Source organism: Pan troglodytes, chromosome 7 (assembly GCF_028858775.2).
Source record: "Pan troglodytes isolate AG18354 chromosome 7, NHGRI_mPanTro3-v2.0_pri, whole genome shotgun sequence".
NCBI lineage: Eukaryota > Metazoa > Chordata > Mammalia > Primates > Hominidae > Pan > Pan troglodytes.
This window is the reverse complement of record NC_072405.2, coordinates 114,035,863-114,061,906: the sequence shown is the minus strand read 5'-3', so window position 1 is coordinate 114,061,906 and position 26,044 is coordinate 114,035,863. Positions and strand designations below refer to the sequence as shown.

Genomic DNA, 26,044 nt, shown 5'->3' with positions numbered 1-26,044 from the left:
AGTATCCCATGAGGTGGTATTTAACCCAGAAATGCAAAGTTGGTTTAATATTCAAAAGCTAAACTAATAAAATTAGCATTATTATGGAATCAGGAATAAGAATTACAAAATAATTTCAATTACTGAAGAAAAAGCACGTCACAAAATGCACACCTTTTTTTTTTTTTGAGATGGAGTGTCTTCTATCTGGTTAGTTATCTACTGTTGCACCTTCTTTTTTTTATTTTTTGAGATAAAGTCTCGCTCTTGTCACCCAGGCTGGTGGAGTACAGTGGCACGATCTCAGCTCACTGCAACCTCTGCCTCCCGGGTTCAAGCAATTCTCCTGCCTCAGCCTCTTGAGTAGCAGAGATTACAGACACACACGGCCACGCCCAGCTAATTCTTGTATTTTTAGTAGAGACAGAGTTTCACCATGTTGGTCAGGCTGGACTCGAACTCCTGACCTCGTGATCTGCCTGCCTCAGCCTCTCAAAGTGCTGGGATCACAGGCGTGAGCCACTGCGCCCGACCCATTCGTGATTATTTTTTAAAAACTATTATTTAACAAAGAGACTCTCACAACTTCTGTTTGACATACTGTTGGTTTTATGCATTATAATAAGGCAATAAAAAGAAATAAAAAGCATAAATACTGGAAAAGAAATAAAACTGTCTCTGCAAATGACATGATTGCTTACACAGAATAGCATAACAAATCTACAAAGCAACTATTAGAACTAGTAAGTGAATGTGAAAAGGTTAAAAGATAAAAGGTTAATATTAAAAATAAGTTAGATTTTAATATACTAGCAGCAAACAACTCGATATTGAAATTTTTAAAAGAATTCCATTTATAATGAGATAAAAAACTTAAAATACTTACGGAAATTTTCACAAAGTCATACAAGATCTCTACTCTAAAAACTATAAAACACTGTTTGGATAAATTTAAGGAGACCTAAATAAATGAAGAGATACACCACTGGAAGACTCAATGTTAAGATGTTATTTCTTCCCAATTCAATCTACAAAAATACATTGCAATCCAAGATTTAATCCCAGCAAACTTTTCAAATCAAAATTAACAAAGTGATTATAAAAAATATATGAGGCTGGGCATAGTGGCTCATGCCTGTAATCCCAGTGCTTCGGGAGGCCAAGGCAGAAGTATAGCAGATAGCCTGAAGCCAGGAGTTCCAGAACATCCTAGACAATATAGCAAGACAAAAAAAAAAAAAGTTTTGTCTCTACAAAACTCTACAAAAATAGTTCTAGCTACTGGGAGGCTGAGGAAGAAGGATCACTTGAGTCCAGGAGTTGGAGGCTGCAGTCAGCTATGATCACACCACTGGGTGACAGAGAGTATATATATGTATATAATATATACATATATATATATTTGAAATATATATATGCAGAAGACCTGGACTATATAACCTATTGGACAAAAAGAACAAAGGTGGAGGATTTACACTGCCTGACATCAAAATTACTATAAAGTAAGACTGGCGTATTGCACAGATCAGAAATAGAACCATGCTTATACAACTATTCAATTTTCTACAAATGTGATAAATCCATCCAATGAGGAATAGAAACCTTTAAGCCTTTTCAGCAAATGGTAATGAAATAACTGGATAACCAAACGGAAAAAATATTAATCTTGACCCCTACCTCACACTATATTCACAAAAATTAATTTATGATGGATCATATATGTGAACCAAAAAGCTAAAACTCAAGCTTCTGGAAGAAAAAAAAAAAAAGATAGTTGCCTGACTTAGGGGTTAACAAGGATTTTTAGAGTGCAAACAGAAAATAAAAACCACAATGGAAGACAATTAGTAAATTACATTTTATCAGAATTAAAACTTCTACTCATCAAAAGGCATTGTTAAGAAAATAAACAGGCAAACCACAGAATGGGAGAAAACATACACTTTATATATATAAATTCACTTACTAGTGAATTTAATAAAAACACAACCTAATTTAAAAAATATTGGACACTTTACAAAGGAGGATACACAAATAGCCAACAACAGTATGAAAAAGTTCTTGTAGTTGTTAGTCATGAGGCAAATATAATAAAATTATCATAAGAGGATGCCACTATAAACTTACCAGAATGACAAAAATTAAAAACCTATATCACCAAATGTTGGAAAGCATATGGCATCACCAAAATCTTCAATCACTGTTGGTGGGAGTTTAAAACTTCTTTCAATAAAGAAAATACTTAAAAACTGTAGATAAGTATCATTTAAATGTGCTTTTAAAAATGATGTGGCATTATAAAATTAAACATACACCCACACTATGATCCACAAATTTCTCTTTTAGTTATTTACCTAAGAGAAATAAAAATATATGGCCACAAAAAGACTTACGTGAAAGTATGGTATATTCATATTCATAAAAAGAAATATTATTCAGCAATGAACAGGAAAAAACTACTCACACATGCCACAATATGGATGAATGTTTTAAAACTATGTTGAGTAGGCCGGGAGCAGTGGCTCATGTCTGTAATCCCTGCACTTTGGAAGGTGAGGCAGGTGGATCGCCTGAGCTCAGGAGCTTGAGACCAGCCTGGACAACATGGCGAAACCCCATCTCTAAAAACAACAACAAAAAAATTAGCTAGCCATTGTGGCACATGCCTGTGGTCCTAGCTTCTCAGAAGGCTGAAGTGGGAGGATCACTTGAGCTTGGGGGAGGTTGTAATGAGCCGAGATCACGCCACTGCACTCCAGCCTGGGTGACAGAGAGAGACAACATCAAAAAATAAAAATAAAAACAAACAAATAAATAAAATTATGCTGAGTAAAATGCCTTATCAAAAAAAGATTACCTTCTATAAAATTTCATTATGTGAAGTTTTAGAACAAGCAAAACTAATCTACACTAGGTGGGGAAGCAGTACAACAGTTGGTTCTGGAGGCTGAGGGGAGTGGGTATTGACTGGCAAGGAGTGTGAAGAATATAACTGTGGGAATTCAGAGATTAATAAATATGTAGTCCCTAATTCAAGGAGCTCATAGGACAGCAACTTTACCAGTAACACATAGCCAGTAAGCAGCAGACCCTAGATATGAGCACGACTTCTATGTTCAGTACTACCCAACATAAAGCTACAATGTGTAGCAGAAAAGTCAGGCACAAATAAATCCTTACTTAAAAGCAGCAGTTTTCCTTATCATTTTCCATTAACTCTATGTCTCACATTTCAAAGGACTTATGATGAAATGAAAAGTTTAAAGCCACATGAGTAACCGTAAGTCCTGAGTTTAAGTAAGCAGCTGGACTTTAGTTTGTTCAAGAGTAAAATGACAGCAGTAGAATAAAAAAGTCTCCAAATGTGTTTCTTAGAACCAAACATGGGTCCCATGTCCCACTTTCTATACCAGAGCTGCTCTACTTCTATCTGCTTTGCATATTGAGTTAGACCTTGAAAGCGTTCTCTGCCCAAAACAGAAAGCATAGTTTAAAACACACTAGGCAAAATAAAGAGCCCTCATATTTTAAGATACTATAATTTTTAACGTGCAATGGGTTTTTCCATTTTTCCCTATAAGAAATGTTCACACATTTTTCTAAAATACTTACAATTTCTCAAATTTGAAAGCAAAACTAAAATTGTGGATGAGTCCTAGGAATTCTTTTGTTGGGGCCATGAATTTTTTGTGAGTAATTCATACATGGATAGGAAGAAAGCCTATAGCCCATATGAAATGAATTCATTTTACTATTTAGTGAGTAGTGCCAGAATTAAAGAAGTTTACTAGTAATTATTTTCAACTTTTAAAATCCTTTATGATCATACAGAAGTTGATAATTTAAAACTATAGTTAACATTTACCTGTCAGTCATCACCAAAAGCAGAAGCTTTATAAAACTTCTTTCAATAAAGAAAATGCTTAAAGACTGTAGATCAGTGTCAGATTAAGGACATATACTAATAATTGTAGTATATTGCTAAGGTCCACAGTAAATATTCTAGTGAAAATACTAATGACACACATATCTAAATCAAAAGCCATTTTGATTAGAAATCTAAATAGATAATTAATTGTGTTATAAGCTTTTATGCCTATAATGAATAATGTTATAGTTATAAAAATATTTTATAATAACAATTATGCATGTTCAATAAAGTATATATATATGTACATAAAATGTGTATATTAGATGACTGGATGCTTTATACCTCATAACACAGACTTTTCATGCAATATGAAAAATCAACTGTGCTGGAATCATACCAAGTCCAAACAATGCACACTGTGTAGATTGCACCCTGAGAACTATGAAAAGTAAGCATGCTGTTCTTTCAATGTCAAAGTAGTCATTAACGTACCATAATGAAGAATCATTATCTGTGCCAAAATTCCTGAACACAAATTACTGGTTTGATTACAAACCAAAGCAATAATAAATGCTACAGGAAAAACTAAGAATTTCTGACCAAAAATAATACTAAATAAACATTTATTTAGCAAGTCAGATTTTACTTAAAATATTAATGTTTTAGAACAGTGGCAATGTTTCAAAGGAAAAGAATCCACTTAAACTAAGTGAATTTAAGTTTTACATTTCACTTTTATAATTAGAGTAGCCCTGTAATTTATTTTCAAATCACAACACTATTTAGAGAGAATAGTACTAATAATAATCACTGGATGACTGCAGGCATAAACTGGGAGTACTCCAGACAAAGTGGATCGTATGGTTATCTTACCTGCAATTGAAAAAAAAATCCAAATATTCTTCTGTCTACTAATATTTTTTCTTTTCTTACTTTTAAATATGAAAGTCTGCATATCTCATTGTACGTATACGGAGAGAAAGACTGTTTTTAATATCTACTCTAAATAAATTCCAGTTTTATTATGCCTCTGTGTGGCCAGAAGTCACAGCAAATTCACTGTCACACATTCAGTGGCAAAAAAATAATTATATCTAGAGGAAAATACAGATCTCTTCGTTGTATAAAAAAGATGGCTAAAAATTAGCAACTGGAAAAACTCAGAGGATCAATTTTATCACAAAAGATAGCCATCATTAGCATGTTTATTTGAATATTGCCCAAAGCAACTGATAACTCAATGCAGTGAACAATGCTAAAAAATATATCTTCTAGCGTCTCAATATTTATGTTTGCTTCCAAAGACAAGCTCACAAAAATTAGATTTCATATTGAACTCAGTACTTGATTTTTTTACTAATGACAAAAGCATTTATCTTTGTGTCCTGATTAAATAATTTCACTTGAGAGTTTACAATGAGAAAACTTGATAACAAAAAATTAAACTAAAGTGGCATTTCATCAAAACCTATCAAGTGAGTCAAGTGAGTTTATGCAGGATGCAGACACATGTTTTCTTTTTGCTAGACGTCCAGTTGTTTCATTTTAGCTGTAAAAGAACAGAGAATCCTGCTTCATGCACTAAAATGGTACTCAAGAACCATACAATAAGAGAATAAGCTAAACACTTTCAGTATGAAAATAAGGTTTGTGCTATATGGTTTCCAACAAAAAGTTAGTCTAAAATATTTTAATAATTATTACTCATAGATAAATTTCATTTAATCATTAGTTAATTAATTCACTTAAGAATCTATATTAATCTCCACTTTGGGGACTTATGACACATACAGTATTATTGGTTGGTTTAAAAATCTTTCCTCCTTTAACAAGTTGAACTTGGAAATGTTTCTGGAGCAGTTGTTATGGAAGATTTTCATCCTTTAATGTTTTATTGCTAATATGTCACAGAAGTCAACTGCCTCACCATCTAAAATCCTAATGAAAGTTGAGTTGCAGATTTGGGGATAAGATTAGTTACTGAACAAAAGTCTTAGTATAAAAACTACTTGAAAAGGTGCCCTTTTAATAATACATTGTCTACAAATGATGCATAGTACTATTCTAGTAATCCCTACTAGAAAGCAATTCAGAATAAAATATCTAATTGTCCAAATTGATGGCTTTTTTTTCTATCAATTTAAAGATCATTGTTAATGTCACAATACAAATATTGAATATTCCATGTCAACTAGTCCAAACAATTAAATGATTACTATTCATGTACTAATAACCAAAACTGTTCTTTCCAGAGGTGATAGTTATATAATTGATGCTTAAGAAGATCATAGATGTCTAATTGAAAGGTCCATTATTCAGAAAAAAAATCTAAATTCTTGCATATGAGATCTTTTGATGACATATTCAGGCCATTCTTCTTCCATGATTTTTTTCTTCAAGAATAATTTTTTAGTCTATACTAAAGTGGAAAGTCTTTACTTTCCACTTTAGTGTTAACTAAAATGTTAATACCTATGCAGGATGCATAGGCATTTATATTGTTTAAAAGAGTATAAGCAGAATAAAAGGTTTAAAAGACCCTTGTATCTAAAGTGAACACAAAAAATAACCAAAAAATTAAAATATGTGGAAGCATAAAATTCATATACTTATTTTTTCACTCATCATACTTCTAAAACAATAACTATTTGCAGAACTTTTTGATTGATCTTAAAAGTAAATCAAGTAGCTGATGGGACATTTATGAAGATGCATAGATGTATTTGTGGTATAAGGGCAAATGATTTTTAAAGACTAATAAGAACATATAAAGGCCGAGATTTTTTCCCCTAAAGCAAGATAAATTATTTATTGAGTAATTGGTAGTTTGGGATAGTTTTAGATAATAATCAATATAAGTTAAACCATACTGGTCGTATAGAAGCATTAAAAACTTCATAATCTTATGTTTAAGAGAAGCAGCATAAAAGTCCAGATTTTAATGAGAGCCTTAAAGGCTCTTACTGAAATTATAGGCATGCCAACAATAAAAGAAACTTGAAGCCAAAGCAAGTACACAGTGATAGGGATGCACACAATTCCCTCAAAAAATAGTTATTTTCAGATTTTTTAATTAATACTTTAAAACCAATTCCTTACTATGCTGTTAATAGCATAATTTCTATACCTAAACCCTAATATTAATAAATTTACACACAAATTCTTGGCATTAAAAAAAAAGATGGAACTAAAACAAGGAAAAGGTTTATAAAGGATGAGTACAAATCCTAAAACTCTGGTAGCTTCAGGTCATGGAAATTTTTAGAAAGCAATACTTGCTTTTTAATTTAAATATAACATAAAATACATATTTTTATGATAAATTATAGACACTAAAGTGATGTATTACTTTAAAAAAGGAAAACAGCATCTTAAAATACAGATACCCAATTTAGAATATCCTAACATTTCATATACTGTTTGATGTTTTTAATTTGTCTCAAGATAAAATATAAACAAAATCCAATCAGTTTATTGAACAGAACTGGATTGAGGAAAGAAAGTGAAATTTTATAAGAAATAGATATGTTATCCCATATTCAAAGTAAAGGTTATAAATATATTTATCATCAGTAAACATTTTAAATGCCAACAAATTTTAAAAGCCTTCTTTTCACTTGCTAAATTAAAATACATATTGTATAACCGGTATTTTTTTAATCTCCAAAATAGGATGCCTCACATTGTTCAGAGATACTAAGAAGAAGAGACAAGTAAAACCATTCAATATTTTATGCACTATTAGTTCCCCATCGGTTTCCAGAAGGTTTCAGTGCATTGCCATGTTCACAGAATTTCTTTCTCAGTCTTCTCCACATATATTTAGTTAAATGGGGTCTTTTTTTTACTAAGCATGTAACATGAGAAATTCTCAAAAGCCAAACAACTTAAATGACGAAAGAACTGGATGATAAAACTGCATTCCAAAAACATTCTTTAATAGAATATCTTTTAGTGTAAGCCAGAGAAACCATCTGAGAGATATGTTCATAATTTAACAGCCTTCACCATAGAAAAATGATCAGGTTGGAAAAGCAATAGGAATTTATAACAAAGAATCCTGCCAAATTAGCTGACCTAATGCAAAGCATTATTCGCAGTTCCACAATATATCTTGTTTAAAAGTGATTATTGAGCTACCCAGCATAGAGAAATGTCTTAAACCTAGAAAACATCTTCCACATGTTTTACAGGAACATGTACGATTGCTAATTCACATTTTCAAACAAATCACATATGATTATATAGCCCCATCCTTATATATGCAATGTAATCACTGCCATGATCACAAAGAAAACATCTATCGGGCATTTTTAAGTCATTTTATGTATCTAGAAAACAAAATAATGAAACAGCCTGATATCTGTATTACGTTTCAGAGGTCAAGCTAGTTAAATTTAAGATGCTTTTTCTGCTTGAAGTAAGCTTATTTTCCTTCTTAAAATCAAATTAAGAATGCTATATAAAATTTTATATTTACAGTAAACAGATAACACCTTTATAACACTAGCACTTCAATACAAAACAATTTTTACTGGCATATAAGATTATTCTGAAAATAACAATATTAAAAGAAAATACAGTTTGGCTCTACTCACCTTGCATTGTTCAGTGTTTGTCCAAAAAGCTCATTTTGTAAGATATTTGGTGGGGATGAAAAAACCCCATGAAAATGAGATAAAACAGAATTGCAGACCTGGCGCAATGTCTCAAATTGCATTTTCTTTCTTTTTTTTTTTCCCCTTCTCTTATTTTTCCCTACCACCTGTCTTTAAAATCATCTATTTGCTGACACCATCAAATAAAAACACGCCAATCAAGTTCCATATTTCTCCTGAGCTCTGTAAAAACTGTGCTTAAATGAACAGAGGTTGATAGTTAATTGTACAGTCATTATTCTTCTAATTCAGTCGTAGAAGATTCAGTACCCGTGCAGCTTTCGGCTTTCTCCTGACTGTAGCAAGAATTCTAAACAGCAGTAAGCTTTTTGGGCATTCCCAGCTGAAGTGTGAAGCTGAGCTGCTTTCATGTACTCTACTCATATTTCTCTAAGCTTATTAAAAACATGCAATGAATAGATGCTGTCATCAGGAGTTTTAGCACATCTGGCTGCCAGCAATAAAATATCAGAAGTAATAAAAATGGGGACAAGGTATCTTCTCAATGCTACTACTGGGTAAGAGTAAGAGAAATTATGCATTTCCCCAACCCTTTTCTCTTTTCCTGAAAAACAACTCCAGCAACAGCATATATCTCTTCAATGTGCAAGCTGCTGCAAAGGACCAGAACACTCTAAAAATAAGTGGTATATTCTTCTTTTGATGTCATGAAGCAATAAAAATATGATCAACAATAGAGCATTTATCATCTGCATTTAAAATGCCATATTTCTAAGAGAAGTACATTTGGAAAACATGTACTTAGGTGTTTTAATTTCTTATTTTAAAATTTCTCCATTTATTTATTTTTAAAGAAAAGTGGATAATGTTGAATCTGGTCTTTTCTAAAGGCTATATACATAGTGACTACATGGTTATTCACATAATTTTAGAAAAACATTATAGCTTTTCAATTAAAATTCACCTAAACACCACACATTAAATTAAAACTTCCCTCCAAATCCAGGTGGAGGAAAAACCCTACAGTCAAGGCCAGAGACACTTTATCAATTATTACTAATTTATTTCAATAATGGTGGTCATAGCATTTTGTAGAAGAAAATGTTTCCTGAAGGCTCCTATGGTCTTGGAAAGCCACCCCATCATCATCTATTCTCAGTGAATAATTCTGTTTCTGATAAACATTTAGGTTATTCTATATCCAAGTACATCCATCTTTCCATAACAGATCTCTAAAACTAGTGTGTAAACCAAATTTTAAATATTAACTCACTTGCAGAGATGCTTAGTATTTTCATTGACTTTTAATAGCTCCTAACCTTTGACATTTCTTTAATAGATCCAGCCCTTTTTGCCCTTTTTACCTTAACTCTTTGCCCTTTTATCCCTTTCCATACACTATCAATAAATAGACATTTAAATACATTAAGTTTTTAAAAGCTATGAATTCTTTTTTGGCATAATCATGTCACAAAAGAACAACACAAATTAAACATGTAATAATATAAATTTTTAAACAACCATTTTTTAAAATAAGATGTTCAATTATGGGTTTCTTCTCAACTAAGAGTGCCCCCATTTTATTTCAGTTTATTATTTTATTTTATTATTTCACTATTATTTATTATTTCAGATTTTTATAGGTATACACCAATCTATTTGTCAAACACACATACATACCTAAAAATCATAAAGTATTTTTAGTTTATAAAGCACTTCTAAATTTATTTTTTAATATCCAGAAAACATTGTATGTGCTAATGCCACCATCATTTTATGGATGAAAAGAAACTGATGCTTTATTTATTTATTTTTAAATTAATTAATTATTTATTTTTTTGGAGACAGAGTCTCACTCATTGTCACCCAGGCTGAAGTGCAGTGGTGCTCACTGCAACATCTGCCTCCCAGGTTCAAGCAATTCTGCCTCAGCCTCCTGAGTAGCTGGGATTACAGGAGTGTGCCACCACACCCAGCTAATTTTGTATTTTTAGTGGAGACAGGGTTTCATCATACTGGCCAGGCTGGTCTCAAACTCCTGACCGCAAGTGATCCACCCAGCCTGGCCTCCCAAAGTGCTGGGATTACAGGCGTGAGCCACTGCGCCTGGCCTGAAGCTGTATTGAATTAAACATCACACAATTTATAAAAGATAGAAAAAATATTTTGATTTTCCTGTTGCTTTTGTCTTTGCTTTGGACTCCATTTTCTATGTTCCTTCCCTGTGATTCTATTTTTTTACATATGTGCATACATGTGCACATGCACACACACACACAAATGCACACCTATTGTAAAATGGCCAATTTCAATAGATGAATAGGAAAACTGCCTGCCAGTGGCCTAATCAAGGGTATTTTAGTTAGAGCAAATATCTCAAATGTTTTAACTCGCAAGTAACTTTAAATGGGCTTCTTCCACTTACCTCAAGCAGAAGCAACCTGAGGTGCTTTAATTTTTAAGCCTCTGATTATGAGTTGATTTTTCACACCTTTGAAAGGTCAATTTCTACAAGTGTAAACAAACATTTTTAAATTTCTTATTTTCAAGTCAATTTCACAGCTCATACTATCTGTGATGGGAAAAAATGTAAATTTTCCCCTTTTAAATAGATTTAATTTTTATAAATAATCAGAACCCCTTTAGAAACAAGTCTACTAAGTAAGAAGGTGATTATACTGCAAATCAACATTTACTGTTAAAAAGGTTTCTTTTATATTTCAAAATTGGATATGAAGACTAAGTCATAGAAAAAGCATCGAAGTGGTCTAAGTAATGGAAACACTAGAATGAGACTTAAAAATGACTCATTTGAAAGAGTCAATGATACATCAACTGCCTTCCTCAGAGACGTATTTTTCCAGCTCTCACTATACTACACCCATGCTAGTGAGCAGCTTTCTTCTAGTTCCCTCAGTATCCCAGAAATGATCTCTTCCACCTTCCCTCTCCATTACCACCCTTTCACCTGCCCCTACTCATCCTTAAGGTTTCAAATGTCCCTCCTTTAGAAAGACTTTGTCTGACCTAAATTAGGTCCCCTATTATACATTCTCATTATACCCTGTGCTTATTCTTCACAACATTTGATATGTGTGACCATATATTTACTTGAAAAAATGTTTAATATCTTTCACCCTCAATTCCATGAGGTTAAGTCCTGCATTCTTGTCTCATTCATCTAGCATAGTGCCTAGTACAGGGTAGGCGGTTCATTAAACATTTGTTGAATAAGTGGATGCCTACATGTTATCAAAAAGTTAATTCTTTTTCAATCACTTACATAGACAGGATAGGAAACCGCCACAGGACTTCATCTGGTTCTCAGTTTCTACAGGGTTTATTTTATTTATTTATTTATTTGCTTGTTTATTTTTAGCCTGCCACATCATCTTCTATAAGGGTCATAAATACAAGAGTAACCAATATTTGCAATCAAAAACATTGTGCTTTGAATGGACTCTGTAATTTGTTATGGATATCCTGAATATTATAAAGAATGTTTATAGATAACGTGTGTTTTAAATTTTCAATATAGTGCAGGTTCACATGTAACATAAATATTGGAGACTTCTGTCAGAACAGAAAGAACATGGTATTTGGCATCGGGCAGCCTGGTTTTAAGTACTGACTCCAACCCAAACTAGCTGTATTACCTCAGCATATTTACTTTATGTATCTGAGCTATGGTTTTACCAAATGTAAAATAAGCTATATCACCTCATAGGGAAATTACTGTATTAAAATCTCATGTGTATCAATGCATTTTATAAATTATAAAGTATACAGTGTTTGGAAGTAAACTCAGTATGAACTATTTAAGGAATCAAATTACTGGTACCTGAATTCTAACAATTATGTTCATGTATCTTTTATTTATCACGCTTATTCATTTGACAAATATTTATATTTTCTTTGTCCAAGTCTCTATCCTTCTATCTGTTAGTGCTGATAGGATGTAGGGCTTATGATTATCCTTTTCCAGAAAAATTAGATAAACTCAAAAGAACTTCCAAGCAAGATCAGCTCCATATTTACATTGAGTCCAGCAGAGAGACATTAACTATTACAAATGGTATAGATGATGGCAATTGGTTTCTCTATGTATGTTCTATTAGAATTTTTAGAGTCTCACTGGAAATGACAGTGATAATAAGAGTTCTAACAGAAGAAGTGTTAAGGAACTTTTGGAAGCAAAGGCAATTTCGTGACAGAAAATATCTAAAAAACTAATCAACACTTGAATAAGTTCAATCTAAAAGTAATCAAAAGAATGCAAATAAAAATAATAAGATAATGTATTTTGCCTATTAAATTGGCAAAATATTGACCAGAGGATCAAAAAACGCACAGTCTCATACCATGTTTATTGGTAGGAGTGTACATTGGTACAACATTTTGAGAAATATTTAGTAGTATATCTCAGGTTTTTAAATGTTCAAAATCTGAGAGCACACTGGAACAATACAAACCAAAATGATAATATTGATTATCTCTGGGTAAGAACATGACAAATTTTTTCCATTTATACTTTTTGATACACTAGCCACAAGTAAAGCTCAAAATTTAATTTTCAAACAGTGGAGAACTCTAAAATTATAACAATCATTAACCATCACATATTAAGTATAATGTTGGCCCATGAACTTTTCTTTAGCAATGCTCAAGTAAATAAAATAGTAGATTATTAGTTTTCATGTGATTAGCTATATCATTAGCAATGGTTTCTCCCCTTCTATATCAGTATAGATATAGATATAGATATTTTGAGACAGAATCTTGCTCTGTCACCCGGGTGTAACTCCGAACTCCTGGGTTCAACTGATCCTCTCACTTCAGCCTCCCATGTAGCTAGGACTATAGGTGTGCACCATCATGCCTGAATAATTTTTGATTTTCTTGTAGAGATGGAGGGGGTCTCACTATGTTTCCCAGGCTAGTCTTGAACTCCTGGCCTCAATCAATCCTCCCTCCTCAGCCTCCCAAAGTGCTAGGATTACAGGTGTGGGCCACTGTGCCTGACTTCTCCTTCTTAAACAGTAAGTTCCTAAAATTCTGTAATAATTCAAATTGTTTAATTAGTACTATGAAACATCCAAATGACAAGAGCAACCAAAACTCAGCACTAACTTCTTTACATCATCATCAAAAATATTTGAAGTGTAAATTCTTTTCTTTTAAGTTTTTTTTTTAGTTTTTTTAACTTTTATTTTAAGTTTAGGGGTACATGTGCAGGTATGTTACATAGGTAAATTTGTGTCATGGAGGTTTGTTGTACAGATTATTTCATCATCCAGATATCACGCATAGTACTTATTAGTTATTATTCCTGTACCTCTCCCTCCTCCTATCCTCCACCCTCCAATGGGCCACAGTGTCTGTTGTTCCCCTCTATGTGTCCACGTGTTCTCATCATGTAGCTCCCATTTATAAGTGAGAACATATAGTATTTGGTTTTCTGTTCCTGTATCAGTTTGCTATGAATAATGACCTCTAGCTCCATCCATGTCCCTGCAAAAAAACATAATCTTGTTCTTTTTTATGGCGCATAGTATTCCATGGCGTATATTTACCGCATTTTTTTATGCAGTCTACCATTGATGGGCATTTAGATTGATGCAATGTCTTTACTATTGTTAGTAGTGCTGCAATGAACATACGAGTGCATGTTTCTTTTTTTATCCCATTACTGGGTATACACCCAAAGGATTATAAATCATGCTGCTATAAAGACACATGCACACATATATTTATTGCGGCACTATTCACAATAGCAAATACCTGGAACCAACCCAAATGTCCAACAATGATAGACTGGATTAAGAAAATATGGCACATATACACCATGGAATACTATGCAGCCATAAAAAGGATGAGTTCATGTCCTTTGTAGGGACATGGATGAAGCTGGAAACCATCATTCTCAGCAAACTATTGCAAGGACAGAAAACCAAACACTGCATGCTCCCACTCATAGATGGGACTTGAACAACGAGAACACTTGGACACAGGGTGGGGGAACATCACACACTGGGGCCTGTCGTGGGGTGGGAGAGGCAGGAGGGATAGCATTAGGAGATACACCTAATGTAAATGACGAGTTAATGGGTGCAGCACACCAACATGGCACATGTATACATGTGTAACAAACCTGCACGTTGTGCACATGTACCCTAGAACTTAAAGTATAATAAAGAAAGAAAGAAAGAAAGAAAGAAAGAAGTGTAAATTCTTAAAATTATTTAAGAATCTTGGTTTATAAATGCCTAGTGGCTAAGGTAAATGTCTTAAGAAAATTAACACAAACTCAAAAATTAAATGAAAGAATCAAAATTGGAAAGTTATGCTCGTCTGAATTAATAACAACACAAGCCTCTAACCTGATAAGCCATGATAATTCATGACATACTTAGATTTTACAGGCTAGGTTTAGTTTTCATTTTTAAGAGTACCAAAGCATTTCTATTAAAATATTCCACACATGAAAATAAACATATAACTAAACAAAGCTAATGAATCATTAAAATCATAAGATACACAATATGTATCATCTATAACAAAAATCCCTGAAATGCTAAAGGAATACTTCCTTTTCTTAAAATTTATATCTGTAGTCCCATCTATATAATTGAAACAACTGCATTCTCTCTTCCATTGCATTATTCTTGTTCTACTGACTACTTGAAGCATCCGACTGATAAAAATCTAAAGGCTATAAGAAAGACAGTCCAGAGAACAAACATTTTGAAAACAGTATCTTCATGTATTTTGCACATTAAAGTACTCTGCTGTAAAGTATTCTATATTTCCCTGAGGCACGGATCATAGAACAATTCACCTCAGGGATAACATATAAGCAAAAAATAAAAGGCAGATGATGGAATTCCTAACAAAAGGAGGAAGAAGAAGGCATTCAAAAAAGGTAATTTGGGCCTGGCATGGTGGCTAATGCCTGTTATCACAACACTTTGGGAGGCCAAGGCAGGCGGATCACCTGAGGTCAGGAGTTTGAGACCAGCCTGGCCAACATGATGAAACCTCGCCTCTACTAAAAATACAAAAATTAGCCAGGTGTAGTGGTACGCGCCTGTAATCCCAGCTACTCGGGAAGCTGAGGCAGGAGAATCGCTTGAACCCAAGAGGCGGAGGTATATACCAAGATCGCACAGTGTGCAGGGATTGCACAGTGAGCCAAGATCGTGCCATTGCACTCAAGCCAGGGGGACAAGGGTGAAACTCTGTCTCAAAAACAACAACAACAAAACAAAACAAAACAAAACAAAACAAAAAAGGTAATAAGGTAATAATTTGACCTATGCTTCAACTTAGGATGAACCATACAGTACATTCAGGAATGGAAGAAAGGAAGAACAGCCTGGAGCTAAATAAGCACACTACAAATCTAAAGATGACGAGTACATTTCTACTCACAAAATTTGAAATAAAAATCAGAAAACAGTTCAGAATTGTTACATCAGTTTTCATAAGTTTTAAAAATTTGTTGATGGCCAGCTGAAAAAAACATGCTGTTTTCTGATGTACAAAAACATTTTATAGCATTTCTTAGGGACTGAAACCCTGTATCTATCCATAATTCTGACCATTGCTGCAGAACAGACTAATAACACAACAGTTTATGGCATCTAATTCAAAAAAGAAAGGGAAAGCATGGTGGAAGCCACCACAAATGTGTGAAGCCACACCATAATTGTGATCTCTCTCACTCTTCTTTCTAAGCCAGAAGTGTAAGGGCTAATCCTACTGTGCTTTGGTTTGAGTGGCATTATTCTCAAAAGTATTACTAGGTTGCTTTAATAATCCAGTGCAAAAGCAGGTTTTGCAAGAGCAGTTCCCACACCTAAAACCTCGCAACAGCTGGGTGTGGTGACCCACGCCTGTAATCCTAGCACTCTGGGAGGCCGAGGTGGGTGGATCACCTGAGGCCAGGAGTTCGAGACCAGCCTGGCCAACATGGTGAAACCCCGTCTCTATTAAAAATGCAAAAAATTAGCCAGATGTAGCGGCGGGTGCCTGTAATCCCAGCTACTCGGGAGGCTGAGGCAGGAGAATCACTTGAACCCAGGAGGCAGAGGTTGCAGTGAGCCAAGATCACGCCACTGCACTCCAGCCTGGGTGACAGAGTGAGACTCCAACTCAAAAATAAATTAATTAATTTAATTAAATAAAAATAAAAGCTGGCAACAGCAGAAATATCTTTCTTGTTGAATACAAGAGTTAGTTATAGAGTACCAAACCTAGATTTAAGCTCCACAATGAGAATGTCCAGAGTGACACCTGAAGATTCTACCAATTAAAAGAAAGAGGCCCAAGATCCCTGAAAAAAAAATTTGGAAAATCCTTTTAGCGTTAGGACTGCTTGTTCCAAGTATATATTTCCTTGGTAACTAACAAGAGAACCACTGAAAGCAACATTACAATTTCAGGGAGCTATATCAACATGAATAAGCTTCAACTCCATCTTCAATAGTTACATTCACCAACAGCCACAATATAAGGAATGTTTATAGCCCTGGGACTTCAAGGACTCACACCTAAACTTGCAAACTGCCTCTACAAGTCACCTCTGCTATCTAGTAACTTCCAAGTACACCTAGATTCCTTGAGAAACAAATATTGACTGCACATTGCTATTATATAAGATATTAGAAATAATAGTCATTTGCACAACTATAAATGTGTTTCAGCAAAATATGTGAACAAATGAAATATTATGGAATAACATTGGCCTCCAAGAGTGCCCATTCATAATTCCTTTCTTTCATATAATTCCTCTCTCTACTCATTACACTATGAAAAAAGGCGGTGAAGGATCTTTTCTCCCAAAGGCTACCTATTCTATAAATACAAATATTTGTTTCACTTTGACATTGGCTGTCAGAAAAAAGTGCTTTAGAAGCTTTAAGAACATTAGGATATGTCAATTTGCTTGAGTAAAGTAACCTTTTTAGTATCTATATGTATATCAAAACATCATGTTGTAGACCTTAAATATTTACAATAAAAAATTTTTAAAGGACATCATTAGGTTCAATACTGAAGAAAAAATATCTACATAAAGGTATAACAATAAAGTTTAAAGTACTTTGTTTTCACTAGAACTTGCATATGACAGAACACTTCTCATAAAATAGAATATATTGTCATTGCCAGCTATATAATACATTCAATTAAATATGCTGCAAGTACTGACTAGCTGCTTGCCACTGATTGAGTGTAAATGGGAAACAGTGAGTTGGAAGGTACTTGGCTGACTCTCTTCCACTGCCTACCTTCTCCTTTCTTTCTTTTTTATCTTTCCCTGCCCACCTTCCTTGTCAGCATAGCCCAGGAGGCCACTAGAACTAATACAATTGCTTCTAAGGAGGCTCAGCTTAGAGGCAATATTAATGGTGATTCTAATGGGAACATTTTTTTCTATTCCCATATAGGCAGAAGTCTTTGGAGAGCTACTGAAGAGTGAACTGGTTAGAATTAGTCCTGTGACAAAGGCTCAAACAATTGCTGTTAGATTCTACCTTGCTGCCCTTAAATGTATTCAAGAAGAGGACATAAGGGATTTGTGTAAAGGAAGACTGAATTATGCAGAAGCTAAGATTATCTGACTTACAAAGTTCCTTCAAAATTTTATGCTGAATCCCAAATGCCTTCTGCTTCATCATGCTTTAGTTACAAAAGGGATTACATCAAGACTAATATCTCAAATTTCCCTGGATTTTTTACCCTACCTGTGTTTAGCAGGACGTCAGCTTCCTGCTAAATGACCTCCTATAAATGCACAAGTACCCAGGCATTTCAAATATGCCTCCACAGTCCTCTAAGTCTACTCATATCCTCTCATCAGTAATATGTGCTGATTATAAAGCCACTTGAGGATGGAGCCTCCCCACTTGTTGGTGCCCTCAGTCTGAATTCCAGTCCTCAGCCAAAGGTGACGAATCTCAAGGTTACAGCAATTCAAGGTACTGTGCTTTATGCAGGTATTGGGAGAATAAATCACTGTTCAAAATTCACTCATTCACTCAACAAGTATTTAAATACTGACTAAAGTATCATAGGTACTTTTCTAAGTACTAAAGAGCTCACAGGAAAGAAAGAAAAAGGAGTGGAGGGAGGAGGGAAGAAGAGAAAAAGAAAAGGAAAAGGGAAGTAGGGAGGACACCATCCAGCCCTTACAGGGGTTTTTATCTGTAATATAGCAGGGAAGACAGAGACTAAGAAATTATATGTGTTATTGAGAATTCAGATTAGAAATGTTAAGAAAACTTGTAATAATAGGTTACCTTGAAATAATCTTGGAGTTCAGAAGTTCAGAGGAAGTTTTCCTAAAAAAAAAAAAATAGATTCAAGATGAGAAACATGGAATGATAAGCATTGGCCAAGCCAAAAGCGGGACAAAGGAGTATTCCAGATATGGAATACTCATATATAAAGATGTACAAAGATCAAGAGATGACACTGATTATGGCATAATCAAAGAACCACAAGAGGCCAATTCAGGGAGAAATCAAATAGCTGGGGAAGAAACAGTAGCCACATCCTATAGAGCATGGAAAACTGTTGAGATTCTGATTTTTAATCAAATCCATGAATAATTATGTGTTTTGCTGTAGCAATGCTTTTTGAGTCAACAGATATATCAAGTCCTAGCAGTCAGAGTGGAGGAGATTCAGGAGTTAACAAGAAACACATAGGAGGACATATAACCATAAATACCCCAAAATATTATCTCACTGTATGTGGATGCAGAGAGATCATTTAGAAAGCTAATGTAATAGTCCAGGCAAGATTTTAGTTGGCCTGGATTAAAGTGATCATAACAAGATAGAGAAAAAAGAATAGACTTAAAAGGTAGAAGTCGAATCAACAGGACTTAGTCGTTGATTGGTCACGGTCAAGATAGGTGTAAAAAGTAACTCTTAGATTTATCTCTTAAGTACCAAGTAGACAGTCTTAAAATTTGCTGAGACAAAGAATGCTAAAGGAGAAGCAGGTTGAGGGAGAAGAAAGGGGAAGATGATGGATTGTTGAATTTGAGGTGCATGCAAGACAGCTAACAAGACAGAGAAGTAAGCAATTAAATATGTCACTCTGCAGTTCAGAAGAGAGTTCTCAACTGAAGATATAACTTTAGGAAGCATCAGCGTGTTAGTAATGATTTCAACCAAGCAAGTAGATGAGATCACCCGGAGATAAAATTTAAAAGGAAAAACACGCAAATAAGAGGTTTATGACAAAGCATCAAGGAGCTAAGTTCCACATTAACTCATCAGTTAAAGAAGGAGAAGCCAGTGAAGGAAACAGAAGAGGAGCAGCCACAGAGGTAAGAGAAAAGTCAAGAGAGAGAGTGTGGTAGCCCAGAAGACAATAAAAGACAGTATTTTAAGAAAAATGTTATGATCAACTCTGTGTTATATATTCTGCCATTTGGAAACTGAAGAATTGCTGCTTGTTTTCCTGTGCTTCAAAACAACTCTCGGGAAAATAGCTCTTTTGGCCTGAAATCACTCAATCCATAAAACCCAGATCTAGCCTATGAAATGTAGTCTGGGAATAGACATCTTCTTAGCCTCTTCCATCATCCCCTTTTCCTCCTTTGGTGAAAGGTAAGCAAATAAAATTTTTAGTCTTTTTTCAGCCAAAACAGAAGATCTGATGCAAATAAACTCATGCAAATCTAAATGTATTTCAATCTAATCTTATCAACTTAAAAAATATAATTTGTCTGACCTGTAGATATGGACAGAGATCAGGATTAATCAAAGATCCTAGCTACTTAAAAGTAAAGGTGTTTAAGCACCAAATGTGAAAATAGAAAAGAAAGGAAAATATAATATAAACAAGATCTATTCTATCAATTTTCCATCTGTCTTACCCTTTTTATTACCAGCTCCTCCATAAAATACCTAGTTTATTTACTCTTTAGTCTATTTTAGAACTCCCTTGGTTCCAATGATACTTGTAATGATAAACAAATAATATTAATTTTATATGTGAATCAAGTTATCAGTGATTTTATTACTATATTATTTCCTATCTTAACAGAATTTCCCTTGACCTCATATTCCCTTCCAGGTACTACCCCATTTTTCTGCTCCTCTTCACAGCAAAATTTCTTGAAGAAGTTGTCTTTAGTTGCTATGGCCATGTTTTCATTTCACATCCTCTTTTAAATCCATACTAATCAATTTTCTAGCACTAATGTTCTATTGAGATTGTTCTCACCAATTACTTGCATGTTATCAAACTAAACAGACAATTCTCTGTTCTTTTCTTACCATGACTTATCTGTATCATTTGACACTAATGCTATCCATGACTTTTAAACCATTTTTACTCTTCATTCCTGAGACACATTCTTCTGATTTTCTTTCACAGTGTCAATTTTTTCACAGTGTCTTTTGTTGGCTCTCATTCCTCTCTTAGATCTTTAAATGTGTGGAATGTCCAAGGCCCTGTTTTGGCTATGTTGTGAACCCTCTCTGCTCTTTTTATTTACAGCTCCCCCTTCCCGGTGACTTAGGTCCCATGGCTTTAAATATCTTCTGTATATCTTTGCCCTTATCTTCCCCTAAAACTCCAGACTCATTTAACCATCTGTCAATTTGGAATCCCCAAACGGAAGTCAAAAGGGCATCTCAAACATAACATGGCCAAACAGAATTCCTGATTTCCTCACCCAAACCTGTTCCTCCCATTTTTTTTCTGTCTTAAAACAACACCATGATTTATCTAGGAATTAACCTTGATATCTCTTTTGCTTTCACACTCCACCACACAAATCAAATCTATCGGTAGGCTCTATCAACTCTATCTTCAAAATGGAACACAAATCCATGAACATTTTCCATCTCACTACTATAATTCTAGTTCAATCTACCAACATCTCTCTAATGGATGACTTCAATAATCTCCTAGCTTCTCGGTGCATTAATCTTGTCCTCTACAAACCATTCTCCACCAAAGATTGCCCACACACACACACACACAAAATAATATCATGCTCCTTCCATGTTTAAACCCTACAATAGTATCTTATCACATTTAAAATAGAATCTAAACCTCCTCCGTCTACAGAAAAGAGATGTGATGCATTGTTTCATCCAAGGCTTTTTGGACCAAATGGCTGGTGACAAAGTTAGAACTAGTACCTAGAGCTTGTGATTTATAGTCCAGTGCTCCTTCCATGGTACTACTGTATCTGTCATTCAGCAACTTCTTATGGAACTCTCATTTAAAATGTAAGTTAATGTTATAGTTTCTAAGGGTCCTTGGAATTTAAAATCCAAAGGTGATGTAAAAATACAGATAAAAAGAACAAGGCCTTCAGCCTTGAAGATAAACATAACTCTTAAGCCTTATGTTTTCTGAGAGAATAAAACAATAAAGCATAGATTCAAACATGTTTAGACAGAAAAAAGAAATATTGCAAGAGCACAAATCAAATCTTCATAATCTTTCCACCCTCATGACTCTAATTCTTATTAAACGAAGTCAAATAGAAGAGAATCTGTTGTCTTACCACTTTCCAGACAGGGGTTTTAAGTTATATCTCAAAACTTTATGTTAAATTTTTCATATAAGTGAGTTTCAGATATATATCACAGAAATAAAAAAGTTATTTTATATTGCAACAATTTTGACTCCCCACACACTGTAGTCTTGCCATCTTGGTTATATGAAGAATATTATAAATATTTCTGAGAGATGTAACTAAAATTTATTAATCCTGCTTTATCACAACTGATTAAGTCTGAGGCAGAGGAAAGGAAGACTAAAGTGATTAAAGAGATTAAATATACAGAAAACTCAATAGGAATTTGAAAATATCAATGAGGAAAAATAAGGTGAAAACTAGCTCTAAGAAATAGACAAAAAAGTTCAGGTGGAAATATAATAAAAGAAGAAATGAAAAGAAAAAGTGGAAGAGAGATTGCATTAGTAGGGATTGGGAAGTCAAAATAAAGTTTAATTTTCCAGCTCAAGCACTGTGTAATTAGGTAAGCAAAGTGAGAACTGTTCTACTAATAACCTTCAAACCAACCTTGAAAGACCTTATTTCCAAACAAAGAGTTCCAGATCATACCTTAAAATTTCCAACTGTGTCAAATAATAGATGTTAGCAACTCTCAGGTATGTATCACAGAAATAAAAATAGTTGATTATATGTAACAACAATTTTGATTCTCTGTACTATTTATTTTTGCTGACTTAGTTATTTAAAAAAACAAGAGTAGCTGCAGCTTACTAAAGAAGAAATCTACATAACATATTAATGTTAATAACACTAAGATGCATCCCAAATCTTACGACAATAGTGAATTTATCATATACTGAGCTATCTTGAGATTCATGGGACTAATTCACTCTTCAGGATTCCTAGGGATAAAACAGGTCACACAAAATTAAACAAAAACACTCAAGAGAAATAACAATTAGTACCATTATTAAGTATTACACATACAGAAAAAAACACATACATAAAAATAGATACACACACTTTTTTTTAAATGAGGCTGGGTGTGGTGGTTCATCCTGTAATGCCAGCGCTTTAAGAGGCCAAGGCAGGAAGATTGCTTGAGGCCAGAGTTTGAGACTAGCCTGGGCAACGTAGTCAGACCCCATCTTAACAAAAATAAAAAATTAGCTGGGTGTGATGGCATTCACCTATAGTCCTAGCTACTTAGGAGGCTGAGGTAGGAAGATTGCCTGATCTCAGGGGCTAGGGGTTGCAGTGATCTATGACTGTACCTCTGCACTCCAGCCTGGGTGACAGAGCAAGACTCTCAAAGTAAAAAAAAAAAGACAATTTCTACAAACTCCTTATAAGTGAAAAACTACAGTTTAAAAACTCCTCTTGGGTTTTAAATCAAATCTCTCAATGGCTACAGCACCTTTGCAGGTAAATACCACAGTCAAAATATGCCAGGATGATTTAGAAAAACTCTGTCTCAATTCACTACATATTAAACATATTCCTATCTATTCCTCCTAGAAATGAGAGTCAGTAAGGATCTACTGCATTTTCTTACCAGGAGGAGCAGAGAAAATAAACGACATAGACAAACTCAAGGACAAAAGCAGAAATCAAGTGAAAAACAGTCAAGGAAGCTGAGTGTTCCATATATGTTATGTTACCTTATATAATCTTGTCCACATACAATCCAATACTCTGTTGGTGGTAGAGGAGGAGACTACAGAAAATTTATTCCAAAATCTAGCAGTTCTTAAAAGTGTAATCCAGTGCCCTCAGTAGAATCCCCAAATCCCTTTCAGAGGATCTGCAGGGTCAAACCTATATGCATAATACTAAAATGTTATTTGCCTTTTTGATTCTCATTCTCTCTTGGGTGTACAGTGGAGTTTTCCAGAGGCTAAAGTATGTGTGATATCTCAATATATTGAATACAGAAGCTATCTTCCACTAAGTTAGACAATAATGGAATTTCCCAAAAATGTAAAATAATGTCACTTTTCTCACTAAATTTTTCTTTACTTTTTTTGAAATATGCTGTACTAGTTTTCCATTGCTGCAAAACAAATAACCATATTTTTAATAGCTTAAAATGATGTATATTTATTATCTTGCAGTTTCCATAGGTCAGGAGTCCAAGTATGGTTTAAATGATCCTCTGACTCAGGGCCTGAGAAGGCTGTTATCAAGATGTCCACTGGACCACGTTTATTTCTGAGCTCAGGATCCTTTTGCAAGCTCATGTGATTGTTGGCATGCCTGAGTTCCTTGTGGCTCAAAGACTTAGGTCCTCACTTTCTCACCTGCTGTCAGAGATGTACTACTCAGCTCCTAGAGACCCCACACAGATCCCTGACACATGGCTCTCTCACAGCCCTTTTACAACATGGCAGTTTATTTACTTCTAAACCAGCAGAAGAATCTCTTGCTCCAATTGAAGACATAATCTCATACAATGTGATATAACTATATAACTGACTATCCCAACATCTTTGCCATACTCTACTAGCTAGAAGCAAGTCACAGGTTTTATACATACCCAAGGGAAGGGTAAGTCTCATTGTACATAACTTAGAATTCTGTCTACTGTATACAGTTAGTTGTCATATGGTGGGTTCACTGTTATTTTTAAATTAATTAATAAATGCATATTTAAAAATTTTTTATCAGTTATTTCTAATATGGTAAATAGTAATAAATATAATCCACATAAACAAAAATTCTTTGAGGTCTTCAAGCATTTTAAAGATTGTAAAGAGGCCCCAAGACCAAAAAGTTTGAGAACCACCACTTTAATCTAAGTTACGTCTTACATTTGACACATAACACTAGTTTTAGACAGAATAAGCAGAAGTCAAATCCCCAATATAAAAGACATTTTAAATTATGAAAATTATTCAAGTTATTCAGTTATTCCATATCATTTAGCATAAAAATTTGAACTATAATAATTATTTTTATAAAACTTTATTCCCCACCCAATCTCATACTGTATTTCAGAGAATTCCACGAGCTAAGTCCTTAGTAGATAAAATAGGGTGGGTTCCATGCACAGTTAGAGCAGGGATTGCTTATCTATAGTAACAAGCAGGAAGGCAGAGAATATAAGTACATATGCTTCTATGTAAATGAGTAAAAAATCTCAAAGTAAAAAACCACCATGATGCTGAATTCATGTTATTATGAATTGACCAATTTAAATGCCTGAATCCTTGGAAAATTAAAAATATGCAATAGGAAAATGTATCTTCATCTTTATTAAAAGTGTTGACTCCAACTCCCCCCCCGAGGTGGCTAGACCTTATATGACCCTGGAAAAGACTATTTCTGCTCCTTAAACTTCAGTAATAAACAAGATCAATTTAGTGGCTAGCTCCTTAGTCTCACTCTTCTTTCCTTTTGACCCTCCAAAGGGTACTTCCTAACTGGTTCATCCCAGGCCTGTCTTAGCACATTGGCTCTAAGAGGGAAAAATATCCAGTGAGGCAAATAAAAGAAGAAATTTATTTCAAACCAGTTTTCCTTATTACTGGTTTATTTGCTTTACAAAAAGATCTAAATAAACACTTCTACATTCACCAGCCCCTACCCTTGCCTCACCTTAGTATGGCTGCCAAATTTTGTAGCCCTTATCCATTATATCCTTGACCAATACCAGAATTACTTCACTGGTGTGTATTGGGAGAGCCAAAGGAGAAGGTGAAAGGTGGGTGAGAAGTCAGCATATAGCATTAATATTGCCATAAAAGCCCAACTAGAGGCAATGTACTCCCACAGTCCACTATGCACACTCACATATATACTTCTACTGCCAATATATCTGTAAAATATCTGTGAAAAAGGATTATATGAGCATATACGCAAATATCAGTTAAGAACGCCTTACAATTTATTAAATTTTATGTTGTTAATGCATGAGAGACTTGGGTAACTAAGACACACATTAGTGTTGGAATAAATTAAAGAGGCTCAAAAATGGTCATTTTGGTGTTAAAATTCTCTCCACAACAGCTTAAAAAAGAGTGCTGCTGGCTAATAAAACCACCACCATTGGCTAACAAATACTCCCATTTTAATGCCTTA

General features: G+C 34.1%; 1 protein-coding gene across 49 annotated transcripts in view; it reads right to left on the bottom strand.

The window, feature by feature from the left end:
* The window catches only part of RIMS2 (regulating synaptic membrane exocytosis 2), a 729,498-nt gene that overhangs the window by 423,861 nt on the left and 279,593 nt on the right, over window positions 1–26,044 (bottom strand). For 27 of the 49 annotated variants that reach the window (XM_063816523.1, XM_063816527.1, XM_054657433.2 and 24 more), the window contains one exon: window positions 18,771–18,812. The exons of 14 other annotated variants lie outside the window; for them this stretch is intronic. In XM_063816523.1, the coding sequence (XP_063672593.1) occupies window positions 18,771–18,812 (42 nt within the window). Of the gene's footprint in view, window positions 1–8,448; window positions 8,861–18,770; window positions 18,813–26,044 lie in introns of those variants that run through there. 8 more of the 49 variants (XM_024345474.3, XM_009455774.4, XM_024345478.3 and 5 more) reach the window with 1 other exon arrangement.